General features: G+C 41.5%; 1 protein-coding gene across 2 annotated transcripts; it reads left to right on the forward strand.

Moving 5' to 3' along the window:
- Positions 1 to 3,000: 3,000 nt before the first annotated feature.
- Positions 3,001 to 18,633, forward strand: nlrx1 (NLR family member X1). Of its 2 annotated transcripts, XM_072455354.1 has the most exons (13): positions 3,002 to 3,139; positions 4,388 to 4,429; positions 6,032 to 6,147; positions 6,961 to 7,357; positions 7,456 to 7,687; positions 8,988 to 9,730; positions 10,435 to 10,859; positions 11,690 to 11,873; positions 14,851 to 14,946; positions 15,676 to 15,762; positions 16,473 to 16,724; positions 17,811 to 18,012; positions 18,336 to 18,633. In XM_072455354.1, exons 2-13 carry the CDS (start codon positions 4,413 to 4,415, stop codon positions 18,498 to 18,500), a joined length of 2,916 nt encoding a protein of 971 aa, XP_072311455.1. In that variant the 5' UTR covers positions 3,002 to 3,139; positions 4,388 to 4,412; the 3' UTR covers positions 18,501 to 18,633. The 2 variants fall into 2 exon arrangements, with proteins under 2 accessions (XP_072311463.1, XP_072311455.1); XM_072455362.1 differs by lacking the exon at positions 15,676 to 15,762 and having other exon boundaries at positions 3,001 to 3,139.
- Positions 18,634 to 19,378: the final 745 nt, after the last annotated feature.

The following is a 19,378-nucleotide window of genomic DNA, read 5'->3' on the forward strand; positions in this document are numbered from 1 at the left end:
CCAGTGTTGATTTGTCTCAAACATTTTAAAAGGTATTTTCTCTGAGTTCTACAACTGATCATTGCTGTTACCTATAAAAATTAACAACTTCAGCTAAAAGGTGTGTAAATTAAGTTTTGGAAAGTAATACATGTTTCTTTTGTATTTATAATACCCAATAAAACCATGTATCTCTTGACAAGGGAGGACAACTATATATCCAGTGCTTATGCTGCTTAATTCACCTTAAAAAAACTGAGCCTAATTTTACCATTTAATACCATTTACATCACCCAATGTTAAAATCACAACGTAAGTGAATTCAAATCACAATGCAAAAAACAGAAGCACACATAATCACATTCAAATTTGCTTTAAAAAGGTAAAATAAAGACCCATTAATTCAGTTTTAAAACACACACACACACACACACACACACCTAAATGCTAAATAATCATCAATATAGGCTACACCATGGATCTATTCATCTATTTGTAGCTTGAATGTTGAATATAAAGTGCCACAGTAATAATCCAATTGTACGACGGAGTATAAGGGCCAACCAAAAAAATAAAAATGCGGGGCACTACGAGAATAAAGTCATTAATTAATGACTTTTTTCTCGTTAATTAACGAGATTTTTCTTGTTAATTAACGAGAAAAAAGTCATTAATTAATTACTTTTTTTGTCATTACATAACGAGAAAAATCTCATAATTTAAAGACAATAAAGGCAGATACGCGGTTCACTTTCAGCACCATGTAACGTGCTCCCCCCTCAGTGTTACATAATGGTACAGTCCAGTAACAGCGCTGTGTTTTGTATGTTTAAAGCTCTGAAGCTGATCTGCTCTGAGTCCAATCCATCTGTGGAGTCTTCATTACACAAACACACCACCACCAGGACGCAAATGGCGCTTGGTTAAAAGTGAATACAAAAGTCCACAATAGATGTCGATCTTTATAATGCGGGTCTTTTAGACTTTACAAACAATCATTTCCCCGGTGCAGTGTCACATGTCAGGTCCTGGACCTGTAACATGACGTACTCCAGTGTTGGTGCTCGCGTGTGTTGGAGCTCATGCCATGATGTATGGATGATGTATGGATGATGTATGGATGATGCATCTGGATGATGTGTGGATGATGTATGGATGATGCATCTGGATGATGTATGGATGATGTATGGATGATGTATGGATGATGCATCTGGATGATGTGTGAATGATGTATGGATGATGTATGGATGATGTATGGATGATGTATGGATGATGCATCTGGATGATGTGTGGACGATGTATGGATGATGTATGGATGATGTATGGATGATGCATCTGGATGATGTATGGATGATGTATGGATGATGTATGGATGATGCATCTGGATGATGTGTGGATGATGTATGGATGATGTATGGATGATGTATGGATGATGCATCTGGATGATGTGTGGATGATGTATGGATGATGTATGGATGATGTATGGATGATGCATCTGGATGATGTATGGATGATGTATGGATGATGTATGGATGATGTATGGATGATGTATGGATGATGCATCTGGATGATGTGTGGATGATGTATGGATGATGCATCTGGATGATGTGTGGATGATGTATGGATGATGTATGGATGATGTATGGATGATGCATCTGGATGATGTATGGATGATGTATGGATGATGTATGGATGATGCATCTGGATGATGTATGGATGATGTATGGATGATGCATCTGGATGATGTGTGGATGATGTATGGATGATGTATGGATGATGTATGGATGATGCATCTGGATGATGTATGGATGATGTATGGATGATGTATGGATGATGCATCTGGATGATGTATGGATGATGTATGGATGATGCATCTGGATGATGTGTGGATGATGTATGGATGATGTATGGATGATGTATGGATGATGCATCTGGATGATGTATGGATGATGTATGGATGATGCATCTGGATGATGTATGGATGATGTATGGATGATGTATGGATGATGTATGGATGATGCATCTGGATGATGTATGGATGATGTATGGATGATGCATCTGGATGATGTATGGATGATGTATGGATGATGCGTGTGCGTAAAACATATTGCTTTTAGGCTGTGCCAAACACGATCTGGGCGTCAGGAGCTGAGAGGAAGCGCAGACGGATGTTTGTGTTCTGTGTGTTTTACTGAGTTTGTCCAAAGGATCACAAAAGGTTAGAATCCGGGCATAAAACTTAAGTGCACACAATGAGCACGTGAGAATAGTGACTGAGCAAAGTGCCCACGTAGACAATCAACTTAGAGGAGCAGAGAACCCAGAGAACGTGTGAATATAACAGCGAGGCTGCTCCTCCTGTCTGCGGGCAGCTGTGGCGCGGAGCACGGCTGCTGTTTGAGCCCATGATGCATTACGGGAGAAAGTAAAGCCTTTATCCAACAGTTTGTGAATGATGCGGAACAGGAAAGGTGCTGCTAAACGCAGTGTCTTGTCTTGTAATAAACACACGTAAGACATCGTTTTAAAGGTCAGGAAACACTTTAACATCTATTTCAGGCTTTTATGTAGTTCTAAACTGTCAACTCATCCAAGCCCGTTCTTGTGCGTCCTGACCTGGGGCTGAAAGTGAACTGCTCACGTCACTTTGAATCGGCATCTGAACTACGACTTTTTTCTCATTAATTAACGTCTTTTTTCTCATTAATTAATGACTTTATTCTCGTAGTGCAGCGCATTTTTTTCCCCTTAGTTGACCCTTATACGCCGTCGTACAATTGTACAATCAATGTGTAAGATGCATCGTTTAAAGTTTTCTGACACTAAATAAACCAACTTCGTCTGTCTTTGCTGAATCGTGCGGTGCAAAGTTAGAACATTTGAACACAATATCTATCTTCTCGCTTTATTGTGAAACTCGTCAACCGGAAGCGCTTTACTGTACAGCGGAACATCGCGCGAGCAGAAGTCACCGCGTAAAATACACACCGTTCACCACCAGGCAGCCACATTAGACACATTAGTCAGCGTGTCCGCGTCTCTGCGCCGTTTTCCCGCAACAGATGGACAATGCGGCGATCGAACCGACGCACGGAGGAGGAAAAACAATGAGTTAGCTCCAAAACACCGACACGGACACGGGATAAGGACGCGCCTTTTGGTATTTGACACTTGCAATTTCAATGACACGTCTTTCCCCCCCCGTGGGAGCCTCAATAGAACAGCTGTCAACCTGCCAAAGTCTAGTTTTACCAAGATCCCGCCAGTGGTTTTGTTGTTAAAACGGTTTACGGCATTTTACGCAGAGATTTGCGGAACATTCGCACTTGGCAGAGGAAGCAGAAGTGTGCAGTGCACCGGTGTTACGATTAGTTTTGCCTTTCGAGTTCAAACTGTATTGTATTTCCATTTTTATGCAGCTGATGAACCGATGTTAGATGTTTTTTGCATTAGATTTGGCTTTTCCATATAGTCATCATGTTTTTTAATGTGTTATCCTTGCGAACTGTGCTCTAGAAATAAAATGTGATGGATAAACAATTAGATAAATATACGTTATATCGGGATACTGGGGAAAACAAGTCCTCTTAATGTTACTTATTGATGATTTTTTGGCTTACTGTCACATTTTGAGAACATTTTCCCCTTTCAAAAGATACACTATTGGGTTGTAAATGGTTGATAATCGCTATGGCAACGGTCCTAACCTTCATTCTTATCATCCTGAAACCCAAGGACAACAGGAAGTAAAGACGCATTTCTAGTTCCCTTTAAAAGTTTGTGATTAAAAACATTCGGAATTGATTAAAAGTGACTTCATTGGAGAAACTGGGATTAACCTAAGAATGCCCCAAAAGATGAAACATGAAGGTGTTTTTTGCGAATGAAACTCACTTAGATACAACGCTTTTAACTTTATTTGTTATTTTGTTTGTGTTTATCAGACATTATGACAGACACTGAGCATAATCCTGATTTTTAGGATTTACTGGACAAATACTCACAGAAATGTTGATCCTACAATAATTTTTCATTGTATCTACTGCAATATTACCTACTTTACCACAAATTATACTACTGTAAAGCTCAAATACTATTTTTTAACTTTCTAACCTACCCTGGGACTTCAAAAAAATGCGGCTTATTTTTCGTCACAAAGACTTACAACTATTAGGACTTGGACCAGACGCTAGTTAATTGTTGAAAATTGTCTGTGGTCTGCTTAGTTTTGCCTCCCTTTCAATATGTTGAACATCATAAAGCCTGCAACCAAGTAGAAACCTTAAGAGTCCACGAGAAGAACTGTGACAACATTATAACAGGCTAAGATGATTATTCTACATTTTTGACCAAACTTGAATATTCTATATATACTGCAGCGTTCTATTATATTCTTTTCCCTTCACAGAGCGCCCCTCGATTCAGACGCCGACATGGGTCCAGCCGAAAGGTCAGTGCATCTTGATTCATTTGCAGACTTTTGGGAACAAACCTGCAGCCGAAACCTACAATAACTAATCTCTCATTTATTGTCCGGATGAATACTAACCCTGTCTTCTTCTCACTGCTTTTATTACACAATTCAAATGTCCTCCTCAACCTTTGATCCGACCAGCGAATAACACAGACATGTACTGTGCACCGTAAAGTGTTATTCTGTGGTTTGACACCTGCTTAAACACGCTCGGTGTCGCTCAGAATGTGACACGAGTGTGGTTGTATTTACTGAGAAAACACCTGACACACGCAATGGAAATAAATGTGTTTACTGACAACATGTGCTTTCATTTGATTGACTCTTTGCTATTACTTACCATACTATTATGATCATTCTTTTTTACTTGTGGCTCCTTGAGTGAGAAAATCTAGTGTTTAATGTTTCTGTTGTTGTTGTTGGCCCATGTTAAAATAGAAAATAGTGTTAAAAAAGAGAGAAAATCTAATGATTCTGTTGTTGTTGTTGTTGTTGGTCCATGTTAAAATTTAAAAAAAGGAAAAGAGAAAATCTATCGTTTAATGTTGGATTGTGGGCGTGAACAGGACAGAAAGCTTTAATAATAATTTAATAATACCTTTTCAGAATGCAGAGCGGGATACAGTTTGGACTTGTTTACTTTGCCGTGGGGGTGAACTACTTCAAAAATTGGAATTGGCTTTTATTTTTGCGGTTTCCAGTGAACAAGATTGGCAGGATTTAGGAAAGCAGGCGAGAAGTAAAAGAGTGACTTTTACTTTGTGACTTTTGTATTGTAAGTTAAACACCGGTAACACTTTAGTTTTTTGTTAGTATTTGTAAAACTCTTATTATTATTAATCCTTATTGACAGTATTATGTAATGTATGTTCAAAAACCTATAAAGCTAGTAATGCTAACACTGCTTTAATTTGAAAATAGTTAATAGCTGAATATGTCATCAGAATGTTAAAAATTGCAGACTGGAGGCAAAATGAAGTGTACAATTGTGTACTTTCAATGATTAACTGACATCAGATCCAAACAATGATAAGTTGTAATAAAAGTCTGTCATAATCTCCTATTACATAAACACATCACGTAAAATAGTAAATGTGTTTAAAGCAGGTTCTGATATAATTAATTTGTCAAAACAACCTTGATTTGTTCATATTCTGTGATAATCTGTGGCTAATCCCTGTTTTCTCATTGGAATCGCACTATGTTCCTCTTCTTTTGCCTCCATTACAGAATTAACATGTTTTGAAGGTTCTACACAGCCTGTATCAGTTGTAAAAGTGTAGGAGTTTGTATTTCTCAAGCTTTATTTGTATTAATTTTTTAAGTCTTCTTGGGAATGTCTTTACAACAGCTAAGTGTGCGTTTGGAAATGGAGGCATTGTTCCAGTTTTTGTTTGGCCATCTTCTCGGCCTGAGGGTTACAAACCAACCACAACCTGCTCTAACATGTCGACACATCCCAGATACGACTGACTGAGCCTCGTCGAGTGTGGGATTGGACTAACCTTTTAAAGTGGATTAGTGTGTTCAAAGGTTTGAGCGATTGATGCGTGATGATTGTTTCTGTGTTTTGTGCAGACGGCTGACGCTGCTGCTGGGCCGGTGCAGGAGCAGGCCGTGGGCCCAGATGTGTTTTTTTGCAATGAATGGGGCACGTTTCAGGACCAATTGCACCCCCAGCGCCCCCCAGCCTGGTAGGGCCCGCAACAGGATCATAACACAATTCTTTTCAAACAAATATTATATATCTATACTATATTATATTAAAATGTGGTCAGGTGACATGTAGAGTATGTACAACTTCAGTTTATTCAGTTTCAGGTAGTTTTTATACAAAATCATGAAGTTCTTTGGTTGTCACACAGCTACAATGGCGCTTGGTCCCTTCTGTGCTCCATAAGGGCAATAATACGGACTAAACCAGGTCATATGGACAGCACACAACTAATGACATCTGATCATTTGTTAATTTTGTTATTGGCTAATGTCATATTTAAAGTTTACAGCTTTGTTTTTTTGTCATGTCTTTTACAAAGCAAACTCCTGGGACACGGGCTACAATACGTTGGTTTGATCGTGTCAGTTTTCACTACACCAGATACAGATACACTCTGTCTCAGGACAGGGTTGTTGTCCAGTGTAATGTTACTGTGGGTAAAATCGGGGCGTGACAATTTCCACTAAACAACACAAACGGTAAACAGTGGGTTTTTCTACACTACAGTATGTTTTACCTAAAAGCAAATACTTTCAAAAGGTTTTTATTCAACTTGAAATGATAAAAAGCACAGCTGGTTTGTTGATTTTTCAATACATTTTAAACAGATTTCTGTAAAAAATAGACTCATACAGATTCATACATAGACAATCCAACTAAACTCAATAACCTCCAGGCATTTCAAACATAATTCCAAGCTTTGTGCTTTAGTTTGATTTTAGTTGTAAACTCTTGTGTTGGATTCACTATATATAAAACAAATGTCATTAACTTGTGCCTGGTCCTGTAGCCGACTCGGACCCTCTGGAGATCCACCGCCAGCGGCTCCTGATGTGGTTCAGTCACCTGCCTCAGGAGGAGAAGCAGTTCGGGGGCTACTTCAGCCCCGAGACCATGCACGTGGACCCTCTGATCCTGGAGAGGAAGCCGGAGGAACGGGGGGCTCTGCTCTCCTCCGCCCTCAGCCCTCACTCACAGTACCTCTCCAAAACTGTGGAGCAGCTGTTTGACCCCAGCGCGTCCTGGGACTCCTCCAGGGGGCTGAACGTGCTGATGTACGGGGCAGTGGGCACCGGGAAGAGCACCGTGGTCCGAAAACTGGTGCTGGACTGGTGCCGAGGCAGGACGCTGGGCCAGTTCAAACTGATCGTCCCCTTCTCCTGTGAGGACCTCAGTCAGCTGTCCAAGTAAGATGATAATTATCTGTGTTATTTTCCCTCTGTGTTTGTGTATTCTCGACGACCCTAAAGGATGTATATTCTGAACTCTATTCTACATGTTTCAGAATGTCCTCTCTGCGTGACTTGGTGGGCCGTAAGTACCTGCACCTGCGCAGACACCCGCTGCTGAGCGGAGAGGGCGACCAGGCACGGGACGTCCTGTTTCTGTTCAACGGCCTGGAGAAGATGAAGCTGGACTTTAGGATCGGCTCCACAGAGCTCTGCAGCGACCCGAACGAACCGCTGCCCCCTGGAGTCCTGGTGGTTAACCTGCTCCGCAAATACCTGCTGCCCGAGGTGACGCTGAACACATCGTACAGAAGATAATGTTGTTTTCAGCAGTATTAAAGCTGGAGTACGTGATTTTAACATTGTGACAGGAGAAAGTATGTATTTAGATCCATCTTACTGGTTTATAGCTCTCATCAATCTTTTAATATTCATATGTATCATTTTTTGTGTGTGCGCGGTAGAGATGTAGTCTTTTAGTCATTTAATTAAATTATGGTATTTATTAGTTATTTTATTTCATTAGAATTATAAAGATCTAAATGACAACTGAAAAGAGAAAGTACAGCTGGAGTTTTTCAACGTTAATCATATAAACTTCAATTTGCATTTTCACATATGAAGATACTGGTTAAATATAGTACATTGTGTTTTTTTCTGCAAAATCCGAATATTTTTTACCAGCTCTACTCCAGGCCCTTTTTAGTCGCTTAATTGATGCGCAAGGGATGTCTTTAGTTGACAACTTTAGAATTTAAAAAAAAGTCAGACGGGCAAAGTGGAACTGGGACCGATCCACAAACTTCAGTCGATCTGTGCGCTGCGTGTGACTCGTACTTCCAGGCCGGCGAAAGATAAAACACTTCATTATCAGATGCAACGGCGCGCAGCAGTCTGATTTTGTTTGTTTGAAGTGCTGCCTTTTCACGATGCTGCATGGGGGGAAACTTTTACTCATTTACAAGAAAAAAACGTAATCTGGTATGAGACACTGCGTCAAATTGTTCTGTCCTGTGATTAATTCTATTCTTTAGCTTTTTCAAGTTTTGTGTTTCGTAAAGTTTAGTATTAAAAGCAAATGTATATTGTTATTTTAAGTTATTACCTAGAGGTCTAGGGCTGTTTTGCGAGGTTGACCTGGCCAAGTGGTCTGCAGCATATTATTACTTAGACAGTGGAATAAAACCATTGTAAAAATCCCAATCAAAGCAACATTTAGAGGCGCAAACAATCTTCAATGGGTTCGTTCTCCTTATTTTTTTGAAAGTGGAAATGGAAAACCTCTCAGGGAAAACCAGCTCACAGAGTTTCAGCTCAGTTTGTAGAGTTTTCCAAGCTGTGGGAGCAGCATAACTTAAGCCCGATGGCTCAAATCAGTCTCGATGGACAAACGATAGAGGGATGAAGAGGTAACATAAATAAGCGCGGATGCAAAATGCTCTTCTAAATTGAGGACAAAGAAAGTTTTAAACCAGTTATGAAGTTATCAAGTATGAAGCTTTGATCATTAGATTATTCTTTCTGCTAAATAAAACGCCTCAGCTCTATTTCTGTTTGCCAATCACATCATCTCCTGTCCCCCTTCCAGGCCAGCGTCTTGGTCACCACTCGGCTGTCTGCCGTGGACCGCGTTCCTCCGAAATACATCAGTCGCCACGCTCAGATCTGCGGCTTCATCGACCCCGACCGTCAGAGAGCCTACTTCGCCAGCCGCCTTCTCCGACAAAACGGCGGCGCGCCCCAGACAGAAGAGGCCCAAGCGCTCGTCCAGCTACTCTTTCTCAACCTCCAAAGGGAAAGCCAGTTAGCGGCCGCCTGCTTCTTACCCTCGTACTGTTGGCTGACCTGCGCCACGCTACATTTCCTCCATTTCACCAACGCGAACACGCCCATTCGCACCCTAACCGGAATATACACCAGCTTCTTAAGGCTAAACTTCGGAGGGGAGGTTCTGGGAATGGGCACGGGTACGAGTTTGCCCATCCAAGAACACCACAATTCCCTAATGCTGTACGTGGTCCGGACGCTGGGGAAAATCGCCTTCGACGGCATCACAAACAAACGCATGTCGTTTTCGGAAAAAGAGCTGGAGCAGTGGATCGGGGGGAAAACCAAAACGGACGAGGAGTTGCGTCAGCTGGCCATGTTCAGGACGGACGTGCTGGACTTCTTCTTGGCGCCCAGCGTCGACGGTAACAAGCCCCCGTCCTCAAAGCGGCGTGAACAGGAGCTGCAGAGATACGTGTTTGCAGTTCCGGCGATGCAGGAGTATCTTGCCGCGCTGTACGTGGTCCTGGGAGAGAACAAGTCGGCGCTGGCCATACTCGGCAAGTAAGTTATGAGCAAGGTCGATGGTTGGGCCTCTTTAGTGCACAAGCATGTTTCTGTCTGACCCCCTTTTGGTGTCAAATATTCATAGCAAGGGTTTATGTTTCAAAGTGTTAGAAAAACCTTTTGTGTCCATGAAGGAAATTGCCTAAATTATGTTTGTGCACCGTTTAAGATGAATAATTTCTTAATGCGCCACTAGAGGGAGAGCTTTTTACCCTTTTGCTTTGGGTTGGTGTTGTTTTTGGCTAAACCATACTTGAAAAATGTCAGCTTTCATATGAAGCTCAAAAAATTTATATGTTTAGAATAGTATGAGCCATAAACTAGGATGCAACTTTCAAAAATAAATAGGCAATAAATAAAAATGTATTTATTTTATCAAATCATCTAATGTTTTTACTTGGTGCTTATTTTTGTTCTAAAAGCATTCCATTTAAGGTTTATACAAACATTACCTGTAGTGAAGCGACTAGGCCTGATGGACATAATTTAAATACATTTTCATAAAAGCACATTTGAAAAAAGGTCTTTAAAGGTTTTAAACTTCACTTTAAAAGTTGTGCAAGAAGCCCATTATAAGTCAGGCTGCCATTAATGTCTACAGCATTTTTCAGTCGAACCTTGAATTTTAAGATGTCCCACAAAGCATTATTCAAAGACCTAATCAATTCATAAGGCTTATCTAACAAAGTTTTCCCTCACAGGCAGGTGTCCACAGTCATCGGTCAGACCAGTGAGGACGTGAGCGCTCTCCTCACCATCGTCTCCAAGTTCATCCCTCTGAGGATTTTCACCATCTTCAACCTCCTCAAGCTCTTCCCCAAACTCCTTGAAAAGTTCAATCTTCGCAACCAGGGCCGGATCGCTCGGACTCTGGCCACGGAGATGTTTCGGACGGAGGACAGTCAAAATGAGGACGTCCTGGACCAGGTGGAGCAGAACCTTCTGGGGGTGCACGGCCCGCACCCGCCTCAGAGCAGCGAGGAGCAGCCCTTTGAGCTCTACCCCATCTTTATGGGCGGTTTGTTAAACTACGGAAACAGAGTCCTGCTCCAACAACTGGGCTGCACCATCCACAACGAGTCTGTGGCCCAGATCACCAACGCTCTGCGCATATATCTCATCAGACGTGAGGAAATTATTATTATTATCATTTTAGCTGTTCCGTTTTATGAATAAATACTGTGCTGACGTTTATTCAAGTCGTGCTGTGAACCATGTGCAAGTTGTGGTCCATATTTCGCGGTGTGTAGACCGATGTAAACAGATGGCCTTTTTTAGCCCATATGTAATGTACTTTTCACAAATCTTCTCTCATTTCTTTTCAAAATGAAATAAATGTCAAAAAAACACAAGATAAAAAAAATACTCGTCAATGATCAACTTGGGGTCAAGTAAAAGTAAAAGCACGTGGTTTCAAGCAGAATTCAGACTTTGGATCAATTCAAACAAATGAAATCACAACAGAAGAATTAGTTAAATTGGACTGGCTTAAATCATAGTTGGTGAATTAAATATTGAAAAGCATTTTTTGCCATATCCCCCAGCACGAAGTGAAATAATCAAAGGCTTTTAAATAAACATTAGTTGTTATTGCCAGTACAGAAGGACTAATACACGTCATGGCCCATGTGCTGGGAAAAATGTAGATTTATTACCAAGACATACGCTTTCAAATTGTTGTTGTTGTTTTTATTATGGCATTATTGGTGTTTAAAATGTTATTAAAATGATATTCTTACCGCTAAATCCTCTGAGAATGCACATCAGATTTCACAGTTTGCATTTCTTTTAAATCTAAAAGGTTCAGAAATAAGATGTATCAAGTGACTGCAGAAAATAAATGTTGTGATTAAAATATAAACTGGTATTTTATCTGGTTGAAACTTAGAAACAGTCTTAAAGCCTATAATGAAAGTATTTAACTGAGAACGAAGTATTCCCTCTGCTGTGCCTCAGAGCTGAACAAGCCGCAGCCCCCGGAGGAGCTGGTGGACCTGCTGTTCCTGTTGTTCGAGTTCCAAAACCCCAGACTCACGGCTGAAGTCCTGGCCACGGTCCGCTCCATCCGCCTCACCAACATCCGCATGACCTCGCTCAAGTGCTACGTGCTCAGCTCCGTGCTCTCCTGCACTCCCCCCGGGTAACGCACAACCACAGCCAATGACTACGGCTGCATAAACCACTCCAATACCACAAAGATGGTTAAAAACACTAGTGAAAGTGTCCTCTCCAGTTGTGCCGTCCTCTCCTGAATGAATGTGAATGTGTCCTCTCCTGTTGTGTTGTGAATGTGTCCTCTCCAGTTGTGCCGTCCTCTCCTAAATGAATGTGAATGTGTCCTCTTCTGTTGTGTTGTAGTGAATGTGTCCTCTCCAGTTGCGCCATCCTCTCCTGAATGAGTGTGAATGTGTCCTCTCCTGTTGTGCCGTCTTCTCCTGAATGAATGTGAATGTGTCCTCTCCTGTTGTGTTGTGAATGTGTCCTCTCCAGTTGTGCTGTAGTGAATGTGTCCTCTCCAGTTGTGCTGCAGTGAATGTGTCCTCCTGTTGTGTTGTAGTGAATGTGTCCTCTCCAGTTGTGCCGTCCTCTCCTGAATGAATGTGAATGTGTCCTCTCCAGTTGTTCTGCAGTGAATGTGTCCTCCTGTTGTGTTGTAGTGAATGTGTCCTCTCCAGTTGTGCTGTAGTGAAAGTGTCTCCTCCAGTTGTGCCGTCCTCTCCTCAATGAATGTGAATGTGTCCTCTTCTGTTGTGTTGTAGTGAATGTGTCCTCCAGTTGTGCTGTAGTGAATGTGTCCTCTCCAGTTGTGCTGCAGTGAATGTGTCCTCTCCAGTTGTGCTGTAGTGAAAGTGTCCTCTCCAGTTGTGCCGTCCTCTCCTGAATGAATGTGAATGTGTCCTCTCCAGTTGTGCTGTAGTGAAAGTGTCCTCTCCAGTTGTGCCGTCCTCTCCTGAATGAATGTGAATGTGTCCTCTCCTGTTGTGTTGTGAATGTGTCCTCATGTTGTGCTGTAGTGAACGTGTCCTCTTCTGTTGTGTTGCAATGAATGTGTCCTCTCCAGTTGTGCTGTAGTGAATGTGTCCTCTCCAGTTGTGCTGCAGTGAATGTGTCCTCCTGTTGTGTTGTAGTGAATGTGTCCTCTCCAGTTGTGCCGTCCTCTCCTGAATGAATGTGAATGTGTCCTCTCCAGTTGTTCTGCAGTGAATGTGTCCTCCTGTTGTGTTGTAGTGAATGTGTCCTCTCCAGTTGTGCTGCAGTGAATGTGTCCTCTCCAGTTGTGCTGTAGTGAAAGTGTCTCCTCCAGTTGTGCCGTCCTCTCCTCAATGAATGTGAATGTGTCCTCTTCTGTTGTGTTGTAGTGAATGTGTCCTCCAGTTGTGCTGTAGTGAATGTGTCCTCTCCAGTTGTGCTGCAGTGAATGTGTCCTCTCCAGTTGTGCTGTAGTGAAAGTGTCCTCTCCAGTTGTGCCGTCCTCTCCTGAATGAATGTGAATGTGTCCTCTCCAGTTGTGCTGTAGTGAAAGTGTCCTCTCCAGTTGTGCCGTCCTCTCCTGAATGAATGTGAATGTGTCCTCTCCTGTTGTGTTGTGAATGTGTCCTCATGTTGTGCTGTAGTGAACGTGTCCTCTTCTGTTGTGTTGCAATGAATGTGTCCTCTCCAGTTGTGCCGTCCTCTCCTGAATGAATGTGAATGTGTCCTCTCCTGTTGTGTTGTGAATGTGTCCTCTCCAGTTGTGTTGTGAATGTGTCCTCATGTTTTGCTGTAGTGAATTTGTCCTCTCCAGTTGTGCTGTAGTGAATGTGTCCTCTCCAGTTGTGCTGCAGTGAATGTGTCCTCTCCTGTTGTGTTGTAGTGAATGTGTCCTCTCCAGTTGTGCTGTAGTGAATGTGTCCTCTCCAGTTGTGCTGCAGTGAATGTGTCCTCTCCTATTGTGTTGTAGTGAATGTGTCCTCTCCAGTTGTGCTGCAGTGAATGTGTCCTCTCCAGTTGTGCTGCAGTGAATGTGTCCTCTCCTGTTGTGTTGTAGTGAATGTGTCCTCTCCAGTTGTGCTGTAGTGAATGTGTCCTCTCCAGTTGTGCTGCAGTGAATGTGTCCTCTCCTGTTGTGTTGTAGTGAATGTGTCCTCTCCAGTTGTGCTGTAGTGAATGTGTCCTCTCCTGTTGTGTTGTAGTGAATGTGTCCTCTCCAGTTGTGCTGTAGTGAATGTGTCCTCTCCTGTTGTGTTGTAGTGAATGTGTCCTCTCCAGTTGTGCTGTAGTGAATGTGTCCTCTCCTGTTGTGTTGTAGTGAATGTGTCCTCTCCAGTTGTGCTGCGGTGAATCTGTCCTCTCCCGTTGTGCTGCAGTGAATGTGTCCTCTCCAGTTGTGCTGCAGTGAATCTGTCCTCTCCAGTTGTGCTGCAGTGAATGTGTCCTCTCCAGTTGTGCTGCAGTGAATGTGTCCTCTCCAGTTGTGCTGCAGTGAATGTGTCCTCTCCTGTTGTGTTGTAGTGAATGTGTCCTCTCCAGTTGTGCTGTAGTGAATGTGTCCTCTCCAGTTGTGCTGCAGTGAATCTGTCCTCTCCAGTTGTGCTGCAGTGAATCTGTCCTCTCCAGTTGTGCTGCAGTGAATCTGTCCTCTCCAGTTGTGCTGCAGTGAATCTGTCCTCTCCAGTTGTGCTGCAGTGAATCTGTCCTCTCCAGTTGTGCTGCAGTGAATGTGTCCTCTCCAGTTGTGCTGCAGTGAATGTGTCCTCTCCAGTTGTGCTGCAGTGAATGTGTCCTCTCCAGTTGTGCTGCAGTGAATGTGTCCTCTCCAGTTGTGCTGCAGTGAATGTGTCCTCTCCAGTTGTGCTGCAGTGAATGTGTCCTCTCCAGTTGTGCTGCAGTGAATGTGTCCTCTCCAGTTGTGCTGCAGTGAATGTGTCCTCTCCAGTTGTGCTGCAGTGAATGTGTCCTCTCCAGTTGTGCTGCAGTGAATGTGTCCTCTCCAGTTGTGCTGCAGTGAATGTGTCCTCTCCAGTTGTGCTGCAGTGAATGTGTCCTCTCCAGTTGTGCTGCAGTGAATGTGTCCGAGCCTGTTGCTGTTGTGTCTTGTACAGACTCTGATAGTCGTTATTTTCTCTCGTCTGTGGCAGTTATCATCTGGAGGTGCTGGACCTGTCTTCTTGTTTGCTGACTCACGACATGCTGGAGATCCTGATACCCGCCTTCAAACACACGCTTTACCTCAAGTAAGAGCTTCTACTGTTACTGATGCTACAAATACTAAATACTACAACTACTGCATGTGCTGTGGTTTGGTTTGGAGTGAGAAACTAAAATATATATATATAGTACATTATTACAGCAAGGTCTTGTAATGAATTGTACATTGAAGTTGGCCGTTGTTGACTTTGAATGAAAAGAAAAAAGTTATTCCATAATTTTGGTGTATTATATTGCTATGTAACATTTGCTCCTGGATTTGTTTATGTTGTTAAAAAGATACTTTGATACAGTGGTGTTGCCGCTCCACAGATCTGACCTGTAACTTACCCTGGTACTGCTCTACTCCATGGAGATACATTTAATCTCATACTCTGGACCATTCTAGGCAAAGCAATGCCGTAGCAAAGTTGCACAATGTGTCTTTTAGAGAAAAAGGTAAAGTAGAAGAAGGTTCTAATGGATACAGAGCATTTTTAAGCTAATTTTAAAAAAGCTTGTTTCATTGTTGATTTGCCTCAACAAAAATTTAGATTAAACAGATTTGCAAAATTGACTTTATGAGAATTTAGTCACGTTATAACATTGCTTCCTAATTAAAAAACATACTTGGATTAGTATTTAGCTTCATGGTAGAAACAGCTATAGTATGTGTCAAATGTCGATTGATACTTACTTACGCGTTACTCTGTGTGTTTTGTGCTTGACTAACCTAACGGACAGTAACGGTGCATGTCGTGTCGCTGTGTTTGAAGCCTGCAGTTTAACAGCCTGGGCCCCGGCTCGTGTCTGCTGCTGAAAGACCTGCTGCTCGACCCCAAGAGCTGCATTAAGACTCTCCAGTAAGAACTACGCTTTTGGGTTTGGGGAATTGGATAAGTGGTGTTAATGAAGTGAATCAGATGAAATATATGTAATTAATGTATTGATATAAAAAATAAGAAACAGTGTTTTCTGGCCTCAATATTTATCGTCCGCATTTAACTCATTGATGCTATTTAACCACTAGTAGGTCTCATTGTGTCATTTGATCAGATTGTTATTGTTACAGGATTTTTCTTTCTTTCTTTCTATTCTGCTTAAATGGACTTCAGTATTATTTTTTATCAAACTTCAAAATGTTTTATCATGACCTGAATATATGCTTAACGTTAAAGGAAATGTTTGAGCTCAATATAAGAAGATAGACATATATAAATGCAAGGAAATAAAGTAAGTAAAAAGCTTTCTTAGTCTTATTAAAGGTACAGTAAGATTAAGTAGAGTATACTTTATTCTCCATGTAGGAAAATGTAAATTGCCCAATAAATTATATTTCCTATTATTGTAGTAAACGGAGTTAAAATATTGGTTATTGTCTAATATTTAATGTTAAAGCAGTTGTTTTTGCCATTGTGATGTAATTGTCATTTGTAGTAATTCTTATTTAATTTATGTCTTTATTTAGTGCAGCTCACTGTGATTTTCCTGTGAATTCTTAATGTAATGACAAATAAAAGGTGAGGTTAGTGTAAAATGCATATTTGTGTGACTTGGCCCTGTGTTTCCTCAGACTGTGTGATAACCCGATCCTCGACGCCGGTGCCGTGTCTCTTGTGGAGGCGCTGCCTGAAAACCAGTCGCTGCGGCACCTTTCCCTGATGCACACGGGGCTGGCAGACGGAGGCGCTGTGGAGCTGGCTCAGGCGCTTCACAAAGACAGCAGTCTGGAGGAGCTGAACCTGGCCTACAACAACATCGGGGACAACGCGGCTCTGAGCCTCGTGGACGCCTGCAGAGAGCATCCCACCATTCACACGCTGCAGTGAGTGCCTCCAGTGTCTCATCACCCTTTTAGTGTGTTTCAACATGTTATTGTCTTCAAAGTCAGCCTGAACATTTATGTTTGTTTGTTGGGGTTTTTTAATATAATTTTTTAACAGATTTTTGATAATTTTTTTCTATATATTTTGATTGATTGGCCCTTTGGTGTGATTGTTAAAATATTTTTATTTCATAGCTTGATTTAGTTTCACAAGTTTGAATAACAGTTGTATGTTGTATATAATCAATTGAACAAATTATACATCCTTTTTTTTCAACATAATTATTATTATTATTATTATTTTAAAGTACTATTTGTACTTTTTATGTTTTCGATAAAACTAAACACATTTTGTATAATAATTTACTTTTTTTTGTCAATTGTACACAGTAAATTCAGTCATTTACCAAATTTGAGTCAATCATGCAAGTTGTTAGACTATATTGTCATTATTGAAATTGCCAGAAACAGTAAATGTAAAAAATAAATGTTACTTCTCAGTTTAAGCCTTAGTTCTCTAGAAATTCACGTTAAATAGAGTTTCCTCTAGTTTTATTTTAAGATAAAGACACTTGAATTGTTTTCATGTCTTTGGAGCGGCCCCCGTGCGATTTAGTTCTGTTTACTTTACTTTTGGGTCAGTCCTGTTCACATGTGCCGCTCCTCCATCTCCCGAACCCTGCACCATGAGCCATGGGAGACGTGATCAGCTGACCGCGCACTTATCTCCATGACTAACAGAGGCATGTGAATGTGCACACGCTCCCTTCCCCCGGTGCTGTATGCGCTGGTCTTTTGTAAATGCCCCGTGAGAGTGATGGTGGAGCAGAGACACATCTGTCTGAGCGTCACGGCGGCTGTAGCTGCTGCAGAGGCAGAATATAAAGTTAATTTGATTTGCCTCGTCAGACGCAGGTTACTAAAGGTGGCTCTGCAGCTCCATTCATGTACAAGTGCGTTTTTGATAAAGTTCCATGCACTTTTACCACACAAAATGAACAATTGGGAGGTACACAGTGCATGTACTGCTCAGTCCTTGTTAGTTTGTTCCCAGCTTCACTAAAGCTGTTCTGCCTCTCTTCACAGCTTGTACCTGAACCCTCTGAGCGATGTGGGGAAGCGCTCGCTGAACGTGCGCGCAGACCCGAGCAAAAGTGGGCGTAAAGTGCGGGTTCTGGCCTCGGTCACAGAGGGATCCGATCTGTCCGAGGACTGGCACCCCATCCTCAGCGTGATCAGTGAGAACGCCAAGTCCTGGGACAGGGAGAGGGTCAAGCAGCAGCTCAGGGTAAATCACAAGGATCGATGTCAGTAATATTCTGTTAGGATCGTGTAAATAATATTTATATATAATATATAATTATAGATATAGAGCAGTGTGCATTTGCATATAAAATGTTGATCATCCTTAGGAATCATTTTATTGGCCGATAGATCATAATTCCTATAGTCTGTTATACCAAACTTTCTGAATGATGACGTAAATTGATAAAGTAAATAATATACTTGTAATGTTACATAAGTTAAAATAAACAGTGAGTTATACCAGTGTGAGATAGTTTTTGTCTCACACTGGTATAACTTGCCGTAATAATCTTTATATATCTTCAGGCCTTCCTGCGAGACCTGGAGTGGGGTCGGCAGCAGCAGCCGAGTTTCTGGAAGAGGCTTCACTTCCGTCGTGTGGAACGAGGAATCCGAGAGACTCTTAAAATGTTGGAAAAAGACAATGTGTCCCACGCCTGCGATGCATGCAACAAACCAGCAGGAAAATAACTGTATTTTAATGTGTTTAGGGAATAATATGATACATTGACTGTTAGGGCATGGAATTATAATGTTAGGGTGACACAGGTAACTTTTAGGAAGTGTTCGACTAGACCGTGATCTGTGCAATATTGTATTTTTGTCAGAGATGCAATAGTGATGTTTCAAATGTTAGGTTTTTGACCAGGTTCCTAAGGAAAAATATTTTCATTATGTAAAAAACATTTTCACAAATGTGAATAACAGCATTTTCCAGAGCATTCAGGACACAAGGAACACAGTATAACTACAGAAACTGTTTTTCTGTAGTTATTAGGTTATCATGTTTAAATGGTTATCATGTTTAAATGTTTGATATAATTCATTGAGGGAAATATAGGTGTAGCTGTTATTAACCTATTCCATTTCCTTCCTTCTGAATGATTTCCTGCAAATGCACGATGGGGATCATTCAGTGCTGAAGCATCGCCTCAGGCGGGCATCCGGGATTCATAGAACCGTAGTTACACTTGTAACTCTGTTTTTTTAACATGGAATGAGTGATGGTGCTTAAATATAATATAATACACTTCAGGACCCTTTAAAATAACTGTAATCATTGATATTTATACAGCATTATGAATGCTGTTCATATCTGTGCAGATAAATGTGCATGACAGCGAAACCTGCTCAAAGCAGAGCACCATAAATACACTAGAGGGCGCTGTTCTCTCACGTTTACAGTTATCAAGGTGCAGAAATAAGTGGCACATAAAACATGACTGAGGATAATTATTTTCATCTGAAATTAATGTAAACATGAGCTTGTGCCTTAATTTAAGAAGGCCTGATGTCTTCTTGACCTTGAACTCTGTAAATGTGGTTCAAACGGAGCTGATGGAGAGACG

The sequence above is a fragment of the Eucyclogobius newberryi genome, unplaced genomic scaffold (genome assembly GCF_026437365.1).
Source record: "Eucyclogobius newberryi isolate DKJ021-1_F unplaced genomic scaffold, fEucNew1.0.hap1 SCAF_10, whole genome shotgun sequence".
NCBI classification, from domain to species: Eukaryota; Metazoa; Chordata; class Actinopteri; order Gobiiformes; family Gobiidae; genus Eucyclogobius; species Eucyclogobius newberryi.

Bases quoted from the DNA above. Each gene is read 5' to 3' on its own strand.
- nlrx1 (XM_072455354.1), top strand. The intron at 7,688-8,987 runs GTGACGCTGAAC...TCCCCCTTCCAG, and splicing joins GCAAATACCTGCTGCCCGAG to GCCAGCGTCTTGGTCACCAC. The intron at 11,874-14,850 runs GTAACGCACAAC...CGTCTGTGGCAG, and splicing joins CTCTCCTGCACTCCCCCCGG to TTATCATCTGGAGGTGCTGG.